The sequence below is a fragment of the Phaethon aethereus genome (assembly GCF_964289735.1).
Source record: "Phaethon aethereus genome assembly, chromosome: 17".
NCBI lineage: Eukaryota > Metazoa > Chordata > Aves > Phaethontiformes > Phaethontidae > Phaethon > Phaethon aethereus.
In genome coordinates, this window is record NC_138593.1 from 14,780,623 (window position 1) to 14,805,394 (window position 24,772).

Below are 24,772 nucleotides of genomic sequence, written 5' to 3' on the forward strand. Positions count from 1 at the left end.
GACTAGTAGGGCATGCCACCGGTTTATTCACAATCACAGAACATTGCTTTCCTGCTTACAGTTTATTTTGACTTCCGAAGTGTGTATTTCTTTACTAATATCCAAAGGTTTCATTTTTACTATCCATTAGTGTGTACATAGAAGCAGAACTAAGTTATTGATAAGATGCTTGTTCCCACCTTTGGCTTTCATAGATCTTTTCATAGTCAGCTGTCAGATCTATAGTCTGGCATCTTTCACTGAAAATTAATAGATAAATGTTTATTTCTGGGACAGGTGTCAGTTTTCTACTTTTGAGCAATGTCAAGATTGGCTTAAGCGACTGAACAATGCCATCCGCCCTCCTTCGAAGATAGAAGACCTTTTCTCATTTGCCTATCATGCTTGGTGTATGGAGGTATATGCTAGTGAAAAGGAACAGCACGGGGATTTGTGTCGGCCAGGTATGTGGAAACACTTTGGGGACCATCACAAATGCATCGACTAGTAACTGCCCGTTTGCTTAAATCCAGAACTTTCAAAAAAAGTTTCAAACAAATTCAGTCTGTGCTGTTGTAAACCAAACATGGAAAATTCCAGTATGGGATTTCTCTTTAATACATAAGTTCTTGCACTTCTTCACCAGCTGGTGAATATACTGTATGTGGTAATTATATAGGTGTAGTATATCTTCATTTACAGCGAGGTCTCCCTTCACGTCTTGCATGTCTGCCACACAGTCTGAGTTTTGTTTTGTCTGAACAAAGGAGAGATTTGCTCCCACTGTAGCTACTTTGGGATCAATATGCAAAGCAGTAACTGAATATCTTGAGGAAATTATTGTGGTGGGTTTGATTTAGTCAGTTATATATAATACTAACAACATTTTGTTCACCATGGCAGCAACTTCCAACCCAACCGTTTTGTATTGATTGTTCCCACGTTTTTTTGTAATTGCCTAGAACAGTGGTCTTCATGCATATTGAGGAGCAGGAGGTGAAGAAGGAAGTCCCTGAGCTGCTCCATTTACAGCTGTAAGACAGCGACCTATTTAGTAAAATATCATCCTTGCTGGAAAGTTTTAGACACCCACAAGTGAATAAAAGCTAAAAATTGGGATGCTGGTGGTTATAGCACTTGTTTGAATATAAGGAAATCTGAGTTCCAGGGCCTGTCCAGTATGAGGCTCTCCACTCACAGTTCACACATCTGAGAAGAGTCCCAGTTAGGTTGAGGAATGTTAGTGTGATTCTGTCCTTGTTACTGCAGCTGGTCTGAGGCTGAGCCAAGACTATAATCTCTCTGGTGCCTGAGGAAGAGCAGTCAACAGGTAGCATGCAGCTGGGAGGAGGTTTTCCTTGGTTCTGGTTCCTGTTCCTGTACTTTACACACTTTAGTTAGCAGTTACTGAAAAAAAGGGAAAAAACCTCTCAGAGCAGTATTTTAAACTCAGGTCTTTTCCCTCCTAACTAAATTCAGGAACTGGAAGATAGCAGACACGTAGATAGCTTGCTAAGTCTCCTTGTAGTCCTTTTCTCTTCCTCACGGCAACGGATGGGCTTCAACCTAACACTAGGTTAGGATAAGAAGCAGCATTTTCCTTTTTATTAACATTTGGCAGGAAAATTTTTTTCTTGTGGGTATGTCTATCAAATAATTTTCTTTAATGTAGTAACTTTCTTCCCTGTAGCTTATTTTTGGCAGTGGATATTCTCCTAAGAGTTGAATTATAGTTGAAATAAATCTATGGGAATGGAATTGAAGAAGTTAATCCCAAGACATTGTAATTTATTTTTTTACATCCAAGGAGCCCAATATTTGGTAGATATGGACAAAAATACTAAGTTGCTCCACAATCTCACAATATCAACTTCTGGGGAAAAATGTGAGTTGTTATCAATATATGTAATGGGATATATGATCTGTGGCTCACAAGATCAGCTTTTATACTCAGAGGGCACAAGTTCACAAAATGTATAGCTTTTTCTCTGATTTTGAGAGTTGATTTGGATGCTTTGAAAATATTACCCATCTTGGCTCAAAGCGCCTCTTAAAATACCAGCGTTTCAGGAGGTTCGGACAAACTGTAAAGGCTAGGTTTCATTTCTCAGAGGAACGCTTATGATTTCATGACATGCACAGTAGCTGACAAATAAAGAGGGAGAAATGAGAAATCAAACAGAATAGTTCATTTTCATGTAGTTTTATGTGTTTCATTTAAAACCTACTGGCAGTATGCAGCATCGGTAGCTGGGCGATGTTTCCAGTATTCTCATTTGCTATCCAGAAAAGTCCTTAAGGATGTGCCACAAGTTTTATGGCTATTCCTCAAAGCAGCTGGTAATGAAGCCCACCCTCAGTGCTGCAAGAGCATGCTGCTGTTCAATAAAGGGTTTGTTGTTGTTTTTAAAAAAAAAAGTCACTGCTAAGGAAGAATGTGACAGAGGTTTTTGGAATGTCTGGCTGGAATGTATTGTCCCAGTTTCACCTCTGCACTTGACAAAGGATCAAAGGGCTCTTCACAGAGCTGCCCATCTCCATGGGCCTGTCCAACTTTCATAAAACAGGGACTGACGCAGCTGATGTGAGTGGGTGGCTAGAAGATAGCGGGGAAGTGGTGGCAAGCTCCAGTCTAGTTGATCTGGTGATAGCGAAGGCAGAGCAGAACTACAGTGCCTGTGTGATACTGAGACTAGCCTTCTGCAGAAAATGCATGACACAGGAGGCAGAACTGTTTCTCTTTTATGGTACTGTTGTACCAGTGACATGATGTAAAGGCAATAAATGGTAGGGGTCAGGCCAGGTTGGATGGGTCTTTAAGCAACCTGGTCTAGTGGAAGGTGTCCTGGTCTGTAGCAGGGGGTTGGAACTAGATGATATTTAAGGTCCCTTCCAACCTCAACCATTCCATGATACTATAAGGTCCATAGATTTTTACCTCTATGTGCCTTGAAGAGTGAATATTCTCCATTGGCACTCAGTGTCATTGTCAGGTTTTACCTTTCAAAAAGCAAAAGAATCTCATTATGCAGATCTCTTGCACATTGTCCGTATTGTAAAGCATGTCTAGATTTGCAAAGTACCACTTTCACTGTGTGGTCTGATCTGTAGGAATGAATAACGTTCCAGCTTTTCTTTCACAGTTAATTAAGTCCTGCAGTTAGGCTGCTGTCTTTATTCTTAATTTACCTATTTCTCTAGATTTATCTAATTGTTCTGTAATGTCACAGAAAAAAATGTTTGACATGTACATTTACCTCTTTGAGATAAATACGTATCTACATATTTCTTAGATATTGAAAGACCTGAGTTTTTAAGGCTTTTCTGAAGTATACAATGGAAAGATGTAATGCTTAAAGCATTAATTTTTCAACAGATTTTTTTTTTCCCCAGCTGGGTGATGCTCAGCCTCATGATTTAATGATACAGTAATTTAAAGAGACAAGCAATGGACGGACTTTCAGAATCATTTTATCTAGTGTTGCTCACATGCTCATTAAATTTATCATGTTGCTTAGCTCTGTGAACCTGGAAATTTTGTACATTATTCTACATGTTGATGGAGTACCTTCTAATTCTCTAGATTTTCTGTCTTATCAGAATAATTACGACTTATTACCGTTGTATATTTTTCAACTGTATTTTGATACTTTTTAAAAAAGTGTCTAGAAAATAAATGGAGCTCATTCCTGTTCCTTTAATATATTGATCCAGGAATTTGTGAGGATCTTGTGACTGATACTTGTGTCAAACAATCGTTTATGCATTTTATCTTCATATCTCCACATGACTTCATATCTCCACATGACTCATGGAGGAATAATGTCCAATTTACAGATGGCAAACTGAGATGCAGGTTAAATTACAGGGCTTGTCTACAGTCATACAGGAAACCTGTTGCTAAAATTGCATACTAAATGGAGATTGCCCAAGTTTCAGACCACATTCCATATAATACCCCTTCACGTATCGGTTGGACCTGAGCTTCACGTTCTTCTCGTTGATACAAAATTATTCTGAACTTCAGAGAAGAAAAACTACTAGCATTTTTCCTCTAAGGCTGCTGATGGATCTAAATTGCTTTTACTGATGTGCTTGGTTCCGGTCTGCAGCATTATTGTTTCTTGCATGAATTTACAGAAGCTGGTCATTTCAGAGAAAAAGTCCGTGACGGACTTCAGCACTTCTAGAGAGTTGACCGGGGAGAGCCATCAGTACAAGCTGTGGTTCTCCTGATGCGGAATTCCAAAACAGGGTTGTGAAATGTAGGTGGTGTTTTTGGACTGTTCCTTTCCCTTTCCAGTTTTTAATAAGTAAGAGCACAGCGGTGGTTTTTCTCTAACTATTTTGAAAGGTAGGAATCTTACTACTTATTTCGCATTTATTTTCTCTCTCTGCTTTTGCTACCCAGGAGAACATGTAACTTCAAGGTTTAAAAATGAAGTCGAACGGATGGGTTTTGATATGAACAATGCCTGGAGGATTTCCAACATCAATGAGAAGTACAAGTAAGTTATGTGGGCTGCTGATTCACAGCCAAATGGCATCTCAAGACACTGATTTTGTTATAGCAAATTACTGGAACTTTTCCAAGTTCTACAGTTCCTAATAAGGGATGATTAGAATTATGATTTTTTGCTGTTTTATAGAAAAAATGTTCTTTTAATATATTATTTAATATTTTACTAGCTGCTACATTTTTTTTGTAGGCTTAGAAATACCAGATTTTGATCTGCTTCTTAGAGAATAAGCATTCTAATGGAGGAAGGGGAAACCTTAAATAGGCTGAGTGGAGTATGACTGAACTTTTAAAAAAACCTTTTTTTAATTGTATCTTATTCTCTAACTTATGACGAAGACTTGTATTTTTTAAAAAAAGTTGGTTTGGAAGAGTTAAGCTTGTAGATCCGGAAAATAAGAAAATTCATCACTTTGTGGTGACAGCATAGACAAATGTCCTTTTCTCTAGCTGCTGGAGCAGAGGAGGGTGTTCCTCCATTGAGGGGTAGGACAGAGTGTACTGGCTGATCCCTAATCCAATTCAGAGCAAACCCAGCAGTAACACTTGGTGATGAAATGTGTTTCATTGCTTTGTCTTTGCAGGGTAATGACTTGCAGCTGGTGGTTGGTGTCACCACAAGAAGAATATCTGTCTTGGTCTCTCAAAATCTAGGGAAGAAAAAATGGCTATTCCTTACATATTTAATACTAAAGAAAAAGGAAAAAAACTTCATGTGTCATATGGAAGCAGAAGACACAAACTAATCCTTTCCTCCTTGTGGCCAGCGCTTAAGAAAAGAGCATTTTTCAGGAGGATTGATATATTTTTCAGAGTAGAATGGTCTTAGACACGTGTTCATGTCTGTCCTTGTGCAATAACTGCATCCCTTTAAGGGAATGGACTGGGGATGAACTAGTTTGTGGTTCAGCAATATATTGCACTCACTCTACTGACTGCTTGCACTGTTCTCATTGGCAGTCATGGCTTTATTAGTTATATCGTGGAGTAGGAGGCAGAAGAAAGCTCCAGTTAGCCAGTCAAACGTAAGTCAGTGCCTTCAGCAAGGGTTGATGAGCCAATTTACTTTTTCCCACACTTACACAAGTTTTCTGTCTTGAATCCAGTAGCCCAGGGTGGCTCTGCTTCTGTATTTGGTGACCCAGAAATAGAGTGGCTAGTTCTTTAGCATTGAGAGATGTGGAATTTCTTTTCTGTGGTCCAGTTTATTTCAGCAGCTGGAGTTAATCGCCTACGTGTGAATTTCCTGAGAAAACACCAGCTTGAATTTTCTAATTCTGAAGTGCAGTTATATACCTCAATGTTCACAGTGCTTTTTGTATATGCAGAGGAGTTTATTAACATACATTGAAACAGGAAAATTTTGTTAAAAATGGCAGTTTGCTGAGATGAACAGCTGTCAGGTTGCTTATAGTGCTTATTTGTGTGTCTCGGAAGTGTGCAACTGCTCTGTATTGCTTACGTTCAACCCTTTGCACCACTTTTCTCACAGGCTCTGTGGTAGTTACCCCCAGGAAATCATAGTTCCTGCCTGGATCACGGATAAAGAGCTAGAGAGTGTGGCAAGCTTTCGATCCTGGAAGCGTATCCCTGCTGTTGTGTACAGGTGAGGCTCTTGCAAGCGGAGCAGCTTTCACCAGGCTGTTAAATGGGGTTCTAGCAAATAAAAGCTGAAATAAGTTGTAACTGGGAATCTTGGCCTGATAATGAAGAATGTTTAGGCTCTTCTGGGTCCCAGATGCCCCCTCACAGAGCCTGACAGACTTCAGAAAAAGTGTTAAAGGTATTTTAAAATAATTTTTTTATTATTTATTCAAAGTAAAGAGAGGTCTGGCTTGCATCTTGCTGTATTTTTGCATGTATAATGTGATGTGGAGGGATCCTGCATGAAGTCCCAGGACCTGCTAGGGTAGAGTTGGAGAACTAGGCTTGGAAGAAGCCACTAAAACCTGGCAGCATCCGCTCCATGCTGCTGGTGGAGTGGGACCCAAGCTGACCCACCCTGGGACTCTGTCTTGGATGAGGTCCTGTTATTCCACTCCAGAAGGATCCCAGAAGCAGTGCAGGGAGCAGCGCCTCGGAACCAAACACAAACCACCCTAAGGGTTTAGATATCAAACAAGGGTGATGGGGCCCCTTGCATGAGGAAAAGCTCAGACCTGTACTTAACTGACAGCAAAGTATGACCTGTTAGGCCTGATAGCTTGGCGTCTTTGTCTCTGTTTGCTACCTATATATGTATTGTTTTATACTTATTTAAAACTCCAAGAATGTGTGAGACAGCAGCACGTACTGGCCCTCATCAAGCTATAAATGAGGTAAGGCAAACTTCTATACATTCACTCTGCGTGGGAATAGTGGTTTGTAGCTTTTAATTCCAAACACATGATGTGCGAGCACTCAGCATTTGCATCTCCTGCAAGTCATTCCTAGAGCAGTCACCTCAGTTAAGACTGATTATTTTTTTTAACATGAAAATGAAAAAAAAGTGAGATGAAAACACCAGCCCAGCTGAAGGAATGATAAATGGCATCTCTGGCTAGGTATTTCTTTGTTTTTTCTCTAATTGTCATCTCGCTCATACTCAGACTGCGGTATAACCAAGGACAAATCCCAAAATTATTTAAGGGAGATATAAAAAACAAATTACAATTTTACAATTACGATGTTAGCCCTAGATAGTTTTAAGCAGACAGTCTGTTCCTTAGAGTCCAGCAATTCTTCATAACAAAATTGCTTTTCTGAGATACTGGGTTTTGGCAGCTGCTTTAGTAAGAAATATATTTCAGCATCTGTTTTGTTTGGTGTTTGTGGGGTTTTTTTCCAAATATTTTGGAACCTGTCATTTAATACCTTGGCCACTTCCCTGGTGTAGTTATCCTCCCATAAATGTTTAAAATATCTTTAAAAGAAATCAGATGACAAAGGGATTAAAAAGATAATGAATACTGATAATTCCATTAAGTCTGCCCAGCCACCCGTTCCTTCTAAACAGACAGAAAGGAAAAGCTGTTCTCGGAGTGACAACCGAAACGCAGAGATCGGTAAAGTTGACAAATTCATATGGCCTGAGTTGGAGGAGCAAGTGTACAAGAGTTAAGAGCAGGCCACAAAATGTTATTTACCTAGCTTAAGAGTTCTTGTTCATGAAAAAAGAACAAATTAGCTTGTGGCAGCAGACCATTATCTTTCAATCCTCCTATCTTTTCTCCTTTTTCTTCCAAATAATAAAGGGGTTAGCGTAATGTCTTTCTGAATGTTAAGGAATTGCTCTGTCCTCTGTTCAGCTCTGAGGGGGGAAGAGTGCTTTCCAGCATATGCTTATTTCTTGAGACTCGAGGTATTTTATTATTATGGTAATACATATAAGTATGTATATTGTCTGTATGCATGAAAGAGAATATATATTGCTTTGTGTTCAACTTTTGAACACTGCATTTCAGGCCACGTTGTGCCTCTTGTGCAGTTATCGCATAATTGGGGGACACCTCACCTGCAAGCACGCTTAACACAGGGAAGCATCCCTCCTCCTTCCGTCACTACACAGGAGAAGGAAATCGCTTTCTCCGCATTCTTGGGAACAGCTTGCGTTCTGGGGGATTTATGGGAGAATGATTCAAATATTCAAAACCAAATGAAATTGTTTAATCCCTGGCATTCCACTGTGTGCGATTCTGATGAGACTGTGTATGTTAAATGACTACCTGGTTTTTAGTTTGTAATCTTAAAATCAGTGGGAGAGATATTTTTTCTCTTTTTTGATTTCTTTGTTTCCTTACCTTGACATTTAGTAATAGATTTTTTTCAAGACATCCAGTTCATCATTCTGCGCTCAGAATGAAAATCCCATCAGCTGGTGGTTGATGATCCGTATGATTGGAAATCCCTGTATAGTTTTCTTTCTATATATGTTGCCATAAAAATAGCTTTTTTCATACTTTTGGAGGAGTAAGGGACAAAACTCATTCATCATTTTTTATCTGTTGGAGATGATTTGGGGACTATTAGTTTTGTTATTGATCACACTTTAAAAATCTGTGCTTTGTGCTTTACCTTAGGGGAAAAAAGTAATAAATTATTTTTTTTAAACTTGTTGAATAACTTGTCTCATACTGAACACTGGGACAGAGAGACCAGAGATACAGACACTTGGCAACAAAAAACTCACTATTGGTGTAAAGCATTCAAGAGCTATGACAGTGTACACAGGCTTGAAAAGCTGAGCGGGCTGAATTCAGAGGCAGGCTTCAAAAATACTCAGTTGAAATGGGACTGTCGGGAGCATTGCTTCTAATTTATGATGAGATTTCTAGAAACATCTCGCACCCAGCTTCTGCAGTTCTCCTGCGTTTACAATTTTTTAAAATCTAGACACATATTTATGTAGATAAATCTGGCCTGTAATGTGGTTTTTGTAGCTTATCTTTTTTGGTCCCAGAAGGTCAATGTTGGGGAGAAGCCTTTTTGGATTTTGTGGCAAGATGATAGAGAGGACTTTGTACATGATATAGTCCTAAACTGATGAGAACCTAATTGGAAATGAGCTGCGTTGAAGGGGCCCTCCTGTCTCGCCCACTGCTGAAGGTGATTACCCACGCGGGCAGCGTGTCTGCCAGCATGGGAAGTAAAGGTAAACCAAAAATTGCCGTGTACCGTGCTTGCTGAATTATATTCGTGAATTGCAGCAACGATTTTTTTTGTTCCAAGTACTCGTAGTTAAGTAACGCTGTGAAGGGGAACTAGTCAAACCTTCGTTAGTCCTCCCTGCCTTTGCAGTTACAAGGACTTGGTGGATTTATTGTTGTACTCAAAAGGTTGCTTGAACACGAGGAAGATGCAGCATGTGCAGAGGTGTACCATACATCATGGTCGTACGATGCTTTATGAAGGGCTTTACAGCTACCTAATGGTGATTTACTATTTTGTTTCTGCAGGGAGGCTACGTCTCTAGAGGGTTAGGAAATTTGCAGTGGAGGGTTTGCTTTAATTTCTTTTCATCTTTTTTTGGTTACTGAGATCCGAGTGACACAGTATTATCCCCAGCTCTGTCTCTAGGGACCTCAGGATCACACTTGAACTATTTGCTATTTTTTGTTCCTGTGGCCGGTCTGGTTGGAATGAGTGTGATTCCTCAGACCTCCAGCATTACTGTAAATAGAATTGTTTGATTTCTGCTGGTACATCTGAACGTTGCATATTTGTGCAGCCTTAGGAGTGTTAGCTTCGCAGCTATCAATGAACTCAACTTTTGGCCTAATGATTCTTTATTTGTGGTATAAATGGGAGGCAAAAACCTGGAGATTAAAATATACCTGTTTAGGAACCTGTGAAAATGATTCTGCAGGCAGGTAGTAATGAAATCTGGGAGAACATATGGAAAAATAAATGAACTTATCCGAGTGTTCAAAATAGATTTCTTACCTGTATAATGATGTTTTATTTTCTGTTGTCATTTGTGCAAGCATAGCGGGGAACTAGGTTGGCCTTTTGGTGATGGCACGTATTTTTTGCTGAACTAATTTGATATCAGTAGAGCTGTTTCTGAAAGGCTATTTTGTTTCAGCAGAAATATGTTTTCCTTTGCAGTCGGCTGGCACCTGGTGTAAGTGCCGTGGCATTCAGATTGCTTTTCCTTTGGTTCAATTAACGCAGTGTGTCAGTTGCTTCCTCTCTGTGAAAGAATTTTATATGAAACAATTACAAAAGAGCTACAAAAAATACTTAAAATACCGTATCGCAACCTATTTTATAATTTCAAGTTTTTGCAGCAAGGAGTGCTAACCCGAGGAAAGTGGAGCTTTTGAACGAGGAACAGCAGGAGGCAGTTGCTGCTGCCGGCTGCTGTGCCCCGTGGTGGCTCTGCAGGGGTTTGGGGCCCTGACAGCTCTGGCACCAACTTAACCAGCTTGTCACACCTCCCTAAACATGTATTAGAGTGAGAGGAGGGGAAAAATGTTAAATGTATAGGTTTGGGTAGGCTTGCTTCCTGTTCAGGGCTGTCCAAGTTGACTTTAAGTTTGCTTAAAGATTCAGCTAACCCTCACCATTCTGTGCAGTTGCCTTGTTCGAGGGAATTAAGCAACTCTTGGTTGACATGAAGCTGAGATGGCCAGTTTGTTTGCAGGAAAACTCTAAAATCCTTTGCTGCATTGTAATGTCCAGGAACTGTAATTGGTGTGTGCATACTTTATAAATACTGGGTTCTAGTGGGACTCCTGAGCAAGAACGGCATCGCTGAGAGGGATGTATATATATCTGCAGGCCATTTAAATAGAGACGAACAGTGTTGGATAAGTCATCGGATATTTCAGATGGGACATGAGGCAGGCAGTAAACATTTCTAGGTGTCCCATTTCTCAGCATCATTGACTCGCCATGTGGCCCGAGAGAAGTTGTGGCTCTTCTCTGCTTTGGCTGCTCCACCTTCAGCTCTTCGTACTGACAGCTGCCATGGCTGAGGTCCTCTGAATTCAGGGCACTGCTAGTCAAGGTCAAGGAGAACATGGTTAATGCCAGATGTAAACACTTCAGCGAATGGGGAATTACATTTCTCTTGGCAGCAGTGGGATGTGCCGGCATGGAGGCAGTAAGTGAAATTACAGTGGTAATATGTTTCAGCACTCTTTTTTCATAATAGATTAGAGGGGAGTTTTAAAATCTGTTTTCGAGTATGTTTGCAATAGTTGAATACGTTTTAATTCTTTCAAATCTGTTCTTTGTGTAGTACAAGAAGCTAGGTCAAATTTAAGAAAATAACTAATAAATCTTCAGGCATTTTAAAAAAAATCTTGATTTTTTTTTTTTTTAAATGTTGCTCCCCAGAAGATAGCTACGTTCAAATTAGGCTGTTCTCCAGTTATCTCCCTGACATTTTTTTATTGATACTCATGTCTGTACTCCATATGCCAGTCCTCTGAAGTTTTATCAGTATATAGAGTGCTTGCAATTTATATCACGTTTTAGAAGAAAACTATTCTGTTAATAAACAGTATTTCATTTTTCTATTTAGGTGTCTGTAGCAAAATTTACTTGCTTGTGGACTTTGTTATTTACCAGCCTGGCAGTACACTGGTGCTTACACTTAAGAGCTGCTGTTGCTCTTCATCAGCTCCTTGGTGCTCTTCTAGATACGGTCAGTGTTTGAGAGGCAGCAGATGAAACACTACCCAAAGAGAGTCAGGAAGAGGGATGGAGAAGACCCACGCATAGAGGAGAAGCTGAAAAGGGGAGGCAGAGCTGCTCCTTTCCAACAGACACTAATACTGAGCTTCAGAATGAGTAAAACTGCCGAGGTTTAGCATCCTGAGATGCGAAAGGCTCTTTTCCTTTCAGCTAACAAAACGATACCTAAAATAGCCGGGCGTCTAGATACGGTTCTGCAGAGTTCAAGGGCTGCCGCCTCTGATTTGCGAGTGATGCCTGGAAACGGATACCGCTGATGTACGGGAGTAAGGGTTTGGGTTACCATTAGACATCATCAGACAGAAGGCATGTCAAATTCTGACAGTATTTCCTACCGAAATTGTAACGTTCTTCAGATTCAATTAGTGTTATGTTTTGATTTTTAAAATCTCATCAAAAAGTGAACTGTGGTTTTACTCCTGTTTTCTAGCTTTAAAATTAGCATGAGTTCAATTGAACTTTCCTGTTTACTCTGGTATTACAGCAGTAGACCTGACTATCCAGCAGGTGTTGAATACCTCTTTATGCCTCATCTGCTGTTCCAAAATGTTCCGCAGCTTTCACTGGCCAACAGGCAACAATATTGAGCAAGAATATACTGACCTCAGCTTTGACTTTTACCTTTCAGTGACTGTGTGGTCACACTCAGCATTTTGAAGGGAAGCACGTGGAATACGTTGCCACTGAATCACAGGTTGAAGATAACTGCTGAGTGATAGGTTCCTGGCAGGAATTAAACTACTGGAGTGCACCACTTAATTTTTTCATGCCCTCTTGTGTTTTTCATCCTGATTCTTCAAGTTATGCACTGCTATTCTTTTTATTCTTTTTCAGGCACCAGAGCAATGGAGCAGTTATCTCCCGCTGTGGACAGCCCGAGGTCAGTTGGTGGGGCTGGAGGAATGCAGATGATGAACACCTTGTCCAGTCTGTAGCCAAAGCCTGTGCCTCGGATTCGAGGTCCAACAGTAACAAATTAATGAATGGTAATTGTTCCAGAGACTTCGCCAATGGAGGGGACCTCTCTGATGTGGAATTTGGTAAGTTTCTCGCTGTTCCTTTTATGAAAAGGACAGAGCTTTATATAAAAGCTTAATCTCTTATAAATGTACTGTAACAGATTCAATCCTCTGTATTCAGTCAGGCATCCTCCAGTTTCTCTATGTGCCGTGCATGTGTGTTGTGGGACTTGAGTGAATCGTTGTTGTAAACAGCGTCAGAAGCATCCTTTTACTTATTGCCTATCCTCTTCCCCAGATTCCTCAATCTCTAATGCTTCGGGAGCGGAGAGTTTGGCAATACAGCCTCAAAAGCTTTTGATCTTAGATGCACGATCTTACGCAGCGGCTGTGGCGAACAGAGCCAAAGGTGGAGGCTGTGAGTGCCCAGGTAAGCAGTGCTTCTCCTCAGGTTTCTATGAAGTTAATCAAAAGGATTTGCTCCAATATAATTACTGATAGGCTTCAGTACTGTATACTTAACAGGCAGCGTGGATGCAGGTACTGTTCATCTATATGAAAGTTCTGGATGGTTGCAGCTATCCCACAGCCCTTCAAAAGGACAGGTTTAACTGTTAATTAAGTCTGTTTCTTAGACCATAAAACCAGCCGGTAACAGTGTTCAGTAAATGCTGAACTGTGTGGAATATGCTGATTAGCTTTCCTGTGCTGAGTCAAATATATAAACTAGAGCGAGACAAAGGTGTCCAGTGTGCTAATGTATAAAAAAGCCCAAACTGAACAAACTTGTAAAAATCCACTAACTGTAGAGGGTGAGAATATTCTGGAATGGTTGTGCAGAATACAACTTTTCAGCAATTTCTCAAAAGCTGAAACACTTTTCAGTATTTATATCATAACCCAAAGCAACTGAAATCCTGAGTTACCTCGCATTTGTAATATGCTTGTGATTATCGCTTTTTGTGTTCTTTGGCACTTGTAAATTGTTGGTATTATAAACAAGATATTATTTTATGGTCACAATTGGATGTGAATGCAGCCTGTTAAGATTCCATGGGTGGAAAGTCTAGAAAAAAACCCCACCAGACAGAAAAACTATAGATAAGATAACAAAGGCTATTTTGACCATATATTCTTGTTTTGGTCTTTGCTGCAATAGCACTTTGATATGTAGCCACCAGTAAGAAAAGGTGAATTTTCCATTTAACACCTCAAAACTACAAAATAACTAATCAGAAAAATTTCAAAATGGAAAAGCAGAGTATACAGGAATTTTAACTTTCTTCCTATGTATTGGTTCTTGAATTCTTGGTAGAAAATTTCCAGCCAGCTTGTCATCTTCAATAATTTGACCTGCATTAAGTGTTTCCTTTTTGATGATAAGTTTTTTCCAGGTATTGCCAAGTTTGCTTCATTCTCTCTGTATAAAAAATCTCATGTTGTGCTTTGTATGTGACATAATTCTGTAAAAAGGCAAAAAAACAAGCTTAAATTGTCTGATACTGTCAGTCGCTTCTGAACCGCACTTACACAGTCCATCACTAACAGGATGGTCTCGTTTGGGCCAGAATTTGTTGGGCTGATAAACAGTTAAGAAATCAAGTGATATAAAGCATGCTGTTTTAAGAGACTACTGCATTTTCTTGTGCAAGCACTCAACGTCCCATAGTCTGAATACTGATTATTTTTTTCTTCATGTAGAAAAAGTCTTTTTGGCTGTCACGTCATCATCTTTGTGCAGACAGAAACATCAGGGCAGAGGAAAAGTAAATCTAGGAAAGATTATTGAATTAGTATCTTCCTGCATCATATTAAGTGCTCCCTCTGACTAGTGGACCCTGTCTGTACAGACGCTGCCTTCCCAGCAGAGCAGAGTTGCTTGAGTACATCCCATAGCAACATCTGAAGGCAGGCTCAGTAATACCATCTATCTTCTGTTTTCCTGAGCTTTGAGTATCTCTCATGCATGTGATGCTTGTTCCTCAGAAAAACTCAGAATAAAGCAGTGAATGAAGTAACCTTTCAGCCTTTTTGAGTGGCTAGGAAAAGGAATATATAACTTACATAAAAATGTACATAAGTTGACCAAATTTAAGAACATCCATAAATTATCAGTTAAATATTGTTTATGCTTTGCAGTCTCTTATGATGTTTCTCAGTCTTCTTAAAAACATTCTATAACCTTGAGCACAGCAGTATCACTGTTCCCATATAGGTTTGTACTCTACTTTTTGTAATGTGAAGTGAAACATTGAAAATACATACACAAACACTTTGCTAACTCTTTCCTGTTTTGCGATGCTGTGTTGTAATGTCTGGAATACCTACTGAACTTCAAGTACTAGTTTCTCCTTACAGAATATTCGTAAACAGATTATTTCATCTGTCCACAGCAACAGTGGTTTGTTTTTATGAAAAAGCTTCTTTTAGAAACTAAACTTAGTGTAATTTTTAGTTTCTTCCCTCTTTCTTGATATTTCCCTACAGAATATTATCCGAACTGTGAAGTAGTGTTCATGGGGATGGCAAACATTCATTCAATCCGGAAGAGCTTTCAGTCGCTGCGTTTGCTCTGCACACAAATGCCAGATCCAGGAAAGTAAGTGGATGTTTGGTGTTGTTTTTGCCTTTATTTACATGTTTCTGCAACTTCATTCTTCTGCTGTGGATTTGTAAACTGAAATTCAGTGGTTTTTTCCCTTGGTGACTTTCCTGTGTAATAACACTAAGCTATATTTTTTCCATTTCCACAGAATTTGAGCTAAAGGAAATAACTGGTTTATTATCATTGAAGTAAACCTAGAAAATGAGATCCGTGGTTATAACATAGCCTTGAGTATTGATACTAGAATGTTACTACTTTCAGGTGGGCTTCTAAGTGCTAGCATTTAGGCTTACCTGCTGTTCCCAGTTCTTTTAATCTGCCCAGCTTGGCTGTCCTTCAGAAAATTCTAGTGGTGTTCCATGTACTTCACACATTTATAGTGTCATTTCAGGATGTATTTCGTAGCCCCCAGTGCTATGGGATAACTAGCCTCTAATGGCCCACCATCTCAGGAGGTTCTGAGGCTGGATCTTCACTAGAACACTGTAGTTGCACCAGTCCTGTTTCCCCTACTGCTTCCCTGTTTTGAATTTACTGCCAAGAGTCTTTCATGGTAAATCCAGAATGGCCACCCTTACTAAACTGGATGTGGAGATCTTCATAGGGTAGAGATTCTTAAGATACCTACAGCACACCTTGTAAAGCCTGGGAATGGTTGAGGTACAGGTGGTTTCAAAGGCACCTCAGGTTCCACCCTCTCAGTGAAGCACAGAGTTGTCAGGGCGTGTGGTTGAGTCCCAAGATATGCCAGTGGTACTGGGACTGCTGGGTATGCTGAATACTCAGCTCGGAGGAAGTGAGGCAGCAGAGGCTGCTGAAAGTAATGATAACCCGGTAGCACTTACATTGTCCTTCGATGGTGACGTGTTATGTTCTTGTCTGGGAAAATGTTATTTAAGCTTCTTGCATGTCTTACGCAGCAAAGCGTGTACCAGAGACTGGCTGTTCCTCAGGTGGACCCCATGGCTTTATTTCTTACAAATATGGGAAAGTGTGAACGAGACATAAATGAAAAATATTCAAGAATGACATTCACAGCTTATTAAAATAGGAGCTTTGACTTGATAAAATGCTTTCAGGTTTGGATCTTTGAATTTAAAAGAGCAAAAACTGTCTTCCCTTGTTTTCCTCTAGTTGGTTATCAGCTCTGGAAAGTACCAAATGGCTGCAGCACTTATCTGTGCTTCTGAAATCTGCGCTACTCGTAGTTCATGCCGTGGACAGAGACCAGCGACCGGTCTTGGTGCACTGCTCGGACGGCTGGGACCGAACCCCCCAGATAGTGGCGCTGGCCAAACTGCTGCTAGATCCGTATTACAGGACCACAGAGGTTTGTAAATCATCTGTTAGTGCATGAAGTAGTTACCGAGTTTGGGTCCTTTTCTGAGGAAGTCTGTCTACAAATGATACCAGTTTTTTCCACTAGAAAGGGCACTAAAGCTAGAAGGAGTTTACCAACAGTAGTCTGCAGATACAGTTACATATAGGTGTAAATATAGCCTGTAATTCAAGAGCAGATTTTATTTCCCCTTTTGCTGTAACTGCAGAGTCATGGTCTATGCTTCCTCGTATTTAATTTAGGAATATGTGATACAAAGTGCTACATATTGCAGTTTCGATTACGCCATTGCAGTGTCTCAGCCAACTACTGATACAAAGCCTTTCTCTTTTTCCCAACTGTATGTTTTTCCAGTTTCACGTTTTCATTGTCCTCTGTCACTTATATTTCGTTTGCCTTTTCAGCCTGATTTCCACCCCCCATCACTTTTCAGCTTTGTGTGATACGTGATGGCTGGATTCCATCTGCCAGCCCACATGCAAGATGGTGTTGCTGTCTAGAGCAGCAGAAGCATGAGTCTGAACACTATGCTACAAACTGCTGCTTAAAGCCTTGGACACATGAGTGCCAGAAGTTTAAACTGTAGCAAATGCCTTTTGGAGGAAATTACGGAAACTTCTCAGATACTTTTTCCCATGGGTTCTAGAAGTCGGCATCCATAAGGTCAAAACATACTGCTCTGTCCTTGGCACAGAACCTCCTCCTGGTCCCTCCTAAGAGTGCTGTCATTCCTGTTCAAAGTGCAGAGTTCTTCTGTACACACCCTTTGCCTGCCTTCTTGTCACCACCCTCATCAGAGGAAACCATAAGCTGTAGCTGTCTATACAAGGATCAGAAATGTTTAGGAAAATGAGTCTTCAGCATTGTCACATTTCAAGCTTTTCAGCTATCAGCTATTTTTGCTCTAATTACAGCCATTGACTTAATAAGCAGGTTGTACAATTTTTCTTCCCGCTGAGAATCAAAACCTTCCTAACCTGTGACGGGTTTTAGGTCCTGTAAGATGAGGTGTCGCATTCAGGTGCTCAGCTAGGCACTGCTTTGAAATGTTCTTTGCCTTTTTCATTTGCATAAGAAATCATGCAACTCGACCTTTAATCAACCTTGTGACTGTGCTACATTAAGTATACACACAGGCACTCACACAGACACTCTCTGAACGTGAATGTCCTTTCATGGATGAATTGTCTTCTGTTATGACTGACAGAACTGCCTGTCGTTTTTGAGGGCGGGCTTTAAAATTTCCTCTCCTGTCCCAGTGTTGGTTACCATGATCCAGAGGGTTTTGATCAAGGTGAATTGCTACTCACCCCGGCCTGGCCAAGATAGGTCTCATATCAGGATCTTCTGTGACAAGTTGCTGGGGACTTAACCTGCCTTATTCCCTTTCCTGTAGGCTTGGGAATTCGTATCTGTCCTAATTTCATTGTGCAGCTTTTCAGAACACGGAGGCATTAGGTAAAGCGGTAAAGACAAGTAATGAGGCCAGTGCTGAAGGGAAATGGGAGTGAGTGAGGATGCAGTAACAAGGAGATTCCCATGAGTCTCAGACTGTCTTAGAAAATTGAATCCAAGAAAAACAGGAACTTTTCATCTGTACTTTCATTTCTGCAGGGTTTCCAGGTGCTAGTGGAGACGGAGTGGCTGGATTTTGGCCACAAGTTTGCAGATCGCTGTGGCCATGGTGAGAATTCGGATGACCTAAATGAGCGCTGCCCAGTGTTTTTACAGTGGCTGGACTGCGTCCATCAGCTCCAGAGGCAGTTCCCTTGCTCTTTCGAGTTTAACGAAGCATTCCTTGTGAGTTGTGGCTTGAGAGATTGCTGTTTTATAGACTGCTTCTAAACTAAGTACCCCGTACTAACATACTATAGTGCCCTCAGGGGTTTCTGATTTTCCCATCCATCTGTGATATGCTGCAGCCTGATAAAGTACATGGGAAAAGTGCCCAGATACAGCAGACAGAAGTGCTTGTATACTTCATGGGACCTGGGGTCTGTTCACTCTTAAAACTGAAGCCAGGACCCTTGAGGACTACTTCTAAACTTTAAAGAAAGAAATTATATGAATTTAATAGTCCCACCTAAGAGGTGCTGAAATAACTCTGGTATAACATGACCAAGCAGCATGAAAAAAGTTGGTTACTGGCAGTAAAACTTCTTCTACTTTGATCTTGTTTGGAGTTGAAGGCCGCCTCCTCTAAAAATACCCTCCTCCTTCCCTTTCCATTCAGTTTTTCTTCTGAAAATGTGTAGGATATGAGCTGTGTTTATTTTCTTCTGAAGTGGACAGCTCTCCTATTAAAGAAATCTGCCTAGGATGATCAAAATCGGTTCTCAAGGCCGGAAAGCAGGTCTCTGGGGAAGTGGCAGTCACTGACTGCAGGACTAGTAATCTGAAGAATACAAGTTTTTGTGAAGTGTCTGATCCACGAAGAGATTTAAAGCACATTCCTGTGATTGCAGCTGACTTGAATCACCACTTGCCAGCTCAGCCATGTAACTGAGTACATGTCCAGTCCCAGCTTAGCTCAGTTGTGAAATGAGATGCGTAAGGTTATAGCTGGCTTCACAGCGTGCTGCCAATCTGCAGGAGCTGTGTGTGAATGTACCCTTAGTGTTCTGGCCTTTTTAGAGTAACCCCCTTAATTTATTAGAGTATTGAAGTACTTGACTTCATTTAAACGTCTGAATAATCCCATGAAAGTCATTTATATGCTTCGAGTTAAGTTTATATCAAGCTATTTTGTTAGACTGGGACCACAGCATGGAGTGAATAATGATCAGGATGTCTGTGCTGTACGCGTTTATACCAATGTACAGAAATTAACACTTTTTTTAACACAATTTTTTGGCTTTGTGCTGCATTATTGTTTTGTAACAGGTATCATGAGTCTCTTTTTTGCCTATCTTACAGGGCGATGAGTTTGAATCAGCGAGGCTGTTATACTTGATTACGAACAAATATTTTGTCTTTATGTTTTTCATTAATTTCTTTTGCGGAATCTTTTAAAATCCTAACTGTGCTTGAGTTCTTTTGCAATTAGTTTATCAGGAGGTATGCGAAAAATGCTAGGTGTATTTGTATGTCAGCCTTTAGGAAAGGAGTGTATTGCCCTGTGAAGGAAAGATCTGTTGCTTCTTAAGCCTGAATGTTGATTCTCACATGAAGCTGATCTCTTCTGCCATATGACGATATTTGTATTGGTCTGTGCAGGTCAAATTGGTGCAGCACACCTACTCTTGCCTCTTTGGTACATTCCTGTGCAACAATGCGAAAGAGAGGGGAGAAAAACACACTCAGGAACGGACCTGTTCTGTCTGGTCTTTGCTGCGGGCAGCAAACAAAGCCTTCAAAAACCTGCTCTACTCCTCCCAGTCAGAATCCGTATGTATCCTTCATTCCCCGCCACAAGGGGAGAGTCCCTTTAGGGGCTCCCAGGTATAATAATGTTCTCAAAAGTGTGTACTTAAGAAAACACCCAAGCTTGTCCCAGCAGGATGTGGTAATGGCCTAACTGTCATCAGGATACAGGGTAGAAAGAGGTATTTCCAGAAAAGCGTGCTGAGCTCTCCTCATCGATCTTTACCTTCGAACACGCTGTTCAGTCTGACGTTTCAAGTCTTGCATTAAATTTGCTGATACTTGAGGAATGTCAGATGTAACCTCAGAAATTTCTCTATGATGGAAATGCATTTTCTGTAATTAAATATTTTGCTTTGTATTTTTTAACAGAAAATATGTTTTTGACAAATCGAGCTTTCTAGAGAACTCAGCTATGTCATAAAATTGCATAGAAACCTAGACACTGTGTTGATATTAATCTGAAATCTAAGCAGAAGTAAGTCAGATTATTTAGTATATATTTCTCTTTTACGTTTTCAGTTTGGCTCTTCCATAGTAATACCTCACTGAAGCTTCTAGGAAGGGACTTAGTTACCTTTTTGTGTATTTTATAAAAGGGCTTGCAAGGCATTGAGGGATGCGGTGTGGTGGATGGGTGAACAGTCAGCGGTCAAATGTCATCATGATTAGGACAGCAAAGACTTTTATAAATATTCAAACTGTTCTTGTTTATAAAAGTATCGGATACCATAAACCTAACTGTAAGGAATGTTTATGCATTATTTAACACTGCAATGTTTTTGCATATGATAGATGTGGCTTTTAATTGTTCCTTAGAGTAAAATTAAAACCTGGCTTAGTAGGAAAGAGTTTATGCCTATATTTGTTACAAAATGATGAATTTTATATTCACATCAGCCCTCTATGGCTGTCTGTCTCCCCTGGACACTGGACGTGCAGCCTGCACTCACTGCGTGCGGTCCTCGTTTGTCATTGTGACAGGCAACATCAGAGAGTCCTGCAAGACCTTTAAACCTGACATTGTCATCATAAGAGTGGATGTGGTAGCTCAAAGCATGCGACCTTGCAGATAAATGCAACTTGTGAGGACTTTTAAAGCTATGGATGCGTTTTCCCTGAAAGTACCAGGAGGAGCTTAGAGAGTGCTCTTCAAGCGGGCAGTGTGGACAGGCAGCCGTGCTGTCCTTGGGCTGCCCTTACATACTATATCCTGCAGTATAGATGCAGTCTCGGTGGCTTGGCCTCTGTTCCTAGTAAATACTACACTGTAGTGTACTGAGCTAATTAGGAGGATTTGTCTGTATGTGGGAGTTTTGGTAATTTCCTGTCTTGTGTTCACCTTTTTGTGGTTTTACTTCAGTGTTTAAAAGGTGCCTCCGTGATGTAGCCACATCTGTTATAAAACCATAGTTGTTCAAGAGCAGCAACCACCAAACCAAGCCACCCTACAGCCCTCCCTCTGCTCAGTGGCAGTGAAACCTGACTGTTTCTCTGCTCTGCCATCGCCTGGTTTTCTACAGGAAAGTTGCCTGGGAAAACAGGGGGATTGATAGAGAGACCCAAAGTGTTTTCAGACCGAAACAGAAAGCATATTCCATGGTCAAGGAATCCCTTTTAAGAGCAAGCTGCCTTTTCAGCAAAGTATTTCTGCGTGTACTTAATTTTTAACATATGAGTGCTTCCATTAAACACAGGGTTAGCTTTGATGAATGGGAGCCTGCAGAAGGAGGTTATTAGTTCAGCTCTTGTATGGCATGGTATAATACAAAGTACAAGGAAATCTCTGTGCTAACAATGGGCCGCTGAATTCTTCAGCAGTAAATTGCTCAGAAGCGTTATTAAGGTGTAGACTCACAGAGAACATGTTGCAGTAATTCATTCATGAGAAGCTGAAAGCCGGCATTGTTATGCCTCAGCCTCCTTCTCTGAAAGACAAGATAATTATATATCCAAGTGTAGCTGATTAAAAACGCTGTAGCTGTTCGCTAGCCTTCGGAGTTATCTAGAGATCTAGCAAAGCCTCCCAGCTGCAAACCTGAACAACGAAGAACCGCAATCAGATTTGAACACCTCTTTGCGTTCTGGGAGGTGTTGACCATTTCTGACCGTTGTGTCTTCTGCCCCCTCAGGTGCTGTATCCAGTGTGCCATGTGCGTAATTTAATGCTCTGGAGTGCTGTTTACCTGCCATGCTCGTCCCCCTCTACACCTGCTGACGACACCTGTGCTCCATACCCTGTTCCAGGCTCTAGCCCTGAAGATCAGCCTCTGGGCAGGTGAGCCTAGAGCTCAGAAATCCCATCCTGTAAAGTAAGATCAACAGAGAATATTGTGGGATATAAAGAGGAGAATACTTATGGTGGGAGGGAAGTATTTTTCACAGGCTTGTTTGTGGGACTGTTTGACCGACCTACCCCAAAGCAGTCTGTCATTGTTTCAGTTTTGAAAGCTGTTACGTTTCAGAGGTGATAGTGTAACAGAGAGAAGATTAGCAAATGGAATTAAGCTCTGGGTATTGCATATCCTTGTAGGATTCTTTATATCCTTGTGGGTTATAAGCTTTCATTTGGTTCTCTTGAATTTGAGTTCTTTTTCTGTGTTGCATAACTATTCCTTTGCTTTTTTTGTACAAAAAAAACCCCAAAAAACATCTGAGCACATGTTAATTAGGAGGTGTGACCAGACTGTAAGCATTTGTGCTTTGTGGTAAAAGGATTATTCTGGGAATGTTTGAAGTCTGATTGAACATACTTTCCTGATGGCAAAGTACTGAAGCAGTTCTGCACTACAGATGGTCAAAATGTGCTCCTAGATAGTACTTCACAGAAGTTCGTTAGTTAGCAGATTGTTACTGTCCTAATGGCGGGGGGAGTTTTTAAACCATAGTAGCTAACTGTTTAAAAAAAATTTTAAAATCTCCTGACTTTGGATTCTGATTATTTTACCATCATAGGTTACCAAAGACAAGATCATTTGACAATCTGACGACAGCCTGTGATAGCAGTGTGCCTACAAACAATCGACGTAGTAGCGACCCCAGCCTCAACGAAAAGTGGCAGGAGCACCGCCGGTCCCTGGAGCTGAGCAGCCTCGGTAACCCTGGGGATGATCCGTTCGATGGGGACAGCCTGAGTAAACAAGGCAGGGCTCCAGTCGGAGCAGAACTCTCTGTTGCAGCTGGTGTGGCAGAGGGACAGATGGAGAACATCTTGCAAGAGGCCACTAAAGATGATGTTGGTCTGGAGGAGCACTTAAGGGGTAACCTAGAGGCAGCAGGTAAAGGGGATGAGATTGCCCTGGATAAGGAGAAGAGAACTGACAATCTACATGGGTACATCAGTGACCTCTGTGAAAAGGCTGAGGCGGATAAAGGTATTGTAATGAACAATCCAGCATCCAATCCACATCCAGTTTCACAAGGTGCTTCTGAGCTTAAAGGACAACAGGATGAGCATACTGATCTCAGTAACGCTATCCAGAAGTTACCTCAGGTGAAAGGACTACAGACTGTTCCTTTGGAGGGCTTTGTAAATAGAGACACTCAAAAGAAAACGGAGGAGGGTGTTGGCAAGCTTGAAGGAGAAGCAGAGAGCCTGTACAATACAGCGCAGGCCAGCCTTCCGTTACCTCTTACAATCCCCCACGAGGCAAGAACATCCAACATCGAAAGTTCTACGGAAACCTTAACAGAGAATGAAGCAAAGCAAGAGCTCACTCCGAAGGGTCCTTGCCATAGACCTCACCTGATCAACAACAGTGCTGACGAACTTTCTCGAACTATTGAAAACAGGCCAGAGGGGGAGAGCATGCTAGAACTTCAAAAACTGGGAACAAAAGTACATAGGACTACTGGTAGCAGCACACACATCCTGATGCCTTCCCCTTGTGCCTTGCCTTTAGCTGAATGTAAAGATGAGATTGTGTGTAACGGAGAGCTGGAGCCTGAGAACAAGATGACAGAGAAGCCTGCGGGCTTTAGTATCACCCAGAAATACCATGTGACAAATGGACACTGTGTGAATGGGGAGGACGGTAGGATCAAAGCCTCTCTGAGTCGGCAGGTCTCCACAGCTAGCTGTAGTTCTGCACAGTTTCACTTGAGGAACTTGCACCAAAAATGGATGTTTAGTCATCTTGGTAAGCAGCAGGCAGCCAGCAGCCCAGACCAGCCTGCCAGAAGCCACCTGGACGATGATGGGATGCCTGTTTACACTGATGTTATCCAGCAACGCCTGCGCCAAATAGAAACTGGCCACCAGCAAGAAGTAGAGACCTTGAAGAAGCAAGTGCAAGAGTTGAAGAGCCGGTTGGACAGCCAGTTCCTGAATAGCTCCTTACGTCTCAATGGTGATTATGGAGACGAAGTGGTAAGTGAAGCAGTAACTGGGCCACTGCTGGGAACAGTGGGCTAGTTAGTCAAGTTCTGGATCTCAACATATTGGCAGCTCTTTGTTCATTGGTCAGTGATATTGGTTTTTTGGCCATACAGGCTTTTATAAAACTCTCAAGGTCATTCTGAAGAGGGCAAATGATTGAGTACACGGCGAACGGCAATTAATGATGACTGATATTTTCACTGTATTTCAGTTTGCCCATGAATATAGTGAAAGTTTCTTTCAAAGGGGTGTTTCCCAGTGTACTTGCACATACCTGGACATACTTGGACACCTGCATTGGCCTCATTCCAAAAAAACATTTGTTTTACTGTCTTCATATACAGGCAAAGGTATTTTTCTAAGGATGTGAATGTGTCATTCAGTGGGATGGGAGCGTAGCGCTGATCTCTCGGTGCGTTTGCACGCTCAGGGTGGGAAAGGTGCAGCA

The 24,772-nt window shown here is 41.1% G+C and overlaps 1 protein-coding gene across 1 annotated transcript in view; it reads left to right on the forward strand.

Moving 5' to 3' along the window:
• The window catches only part of MTMR3 (myotubularin related protein 3), a gene marked incomplete at both ends in the record, with an annotated part of 80,445 nt that overhangs the window by 48,769 nt on the left and 6,904 nt on the right, over nucleotides 1-24,772 (forward strand). Inside the window, 11 exon segments of the mRNA XM_082007759.1 lie at nucleotides 277-443; nucleotides 4,391-4,487; nucleotides 5,991-6,104; nucleotides 12,515-12,720; nucleotides 12,938-13,069; nucleotides 15,127-15,238; nucleotides 16,379-16,574; nucleotides 18,198-18,383; nucleotides 19,800-19,970; nucleotides 22,079-22,224; nucleotides 22,902-24,315. Of these exon segments, the coding sequence (XP_081863885.1) occupies nucleotides 277-443; nucleotides 4,391-4,487; nucleotides 5,991-6,104; nucleotides 12,515-12,720; nucleotides 12,938-13,069; nucleotides 15,127-15,238; nucleotides 16,379-16,574; nucleotides 18,198-18,383; nucleotides 19,800-19,970; nucleotides 22,079-22,224; nucleotides 22,902-24,315 (2,941 nt within the window).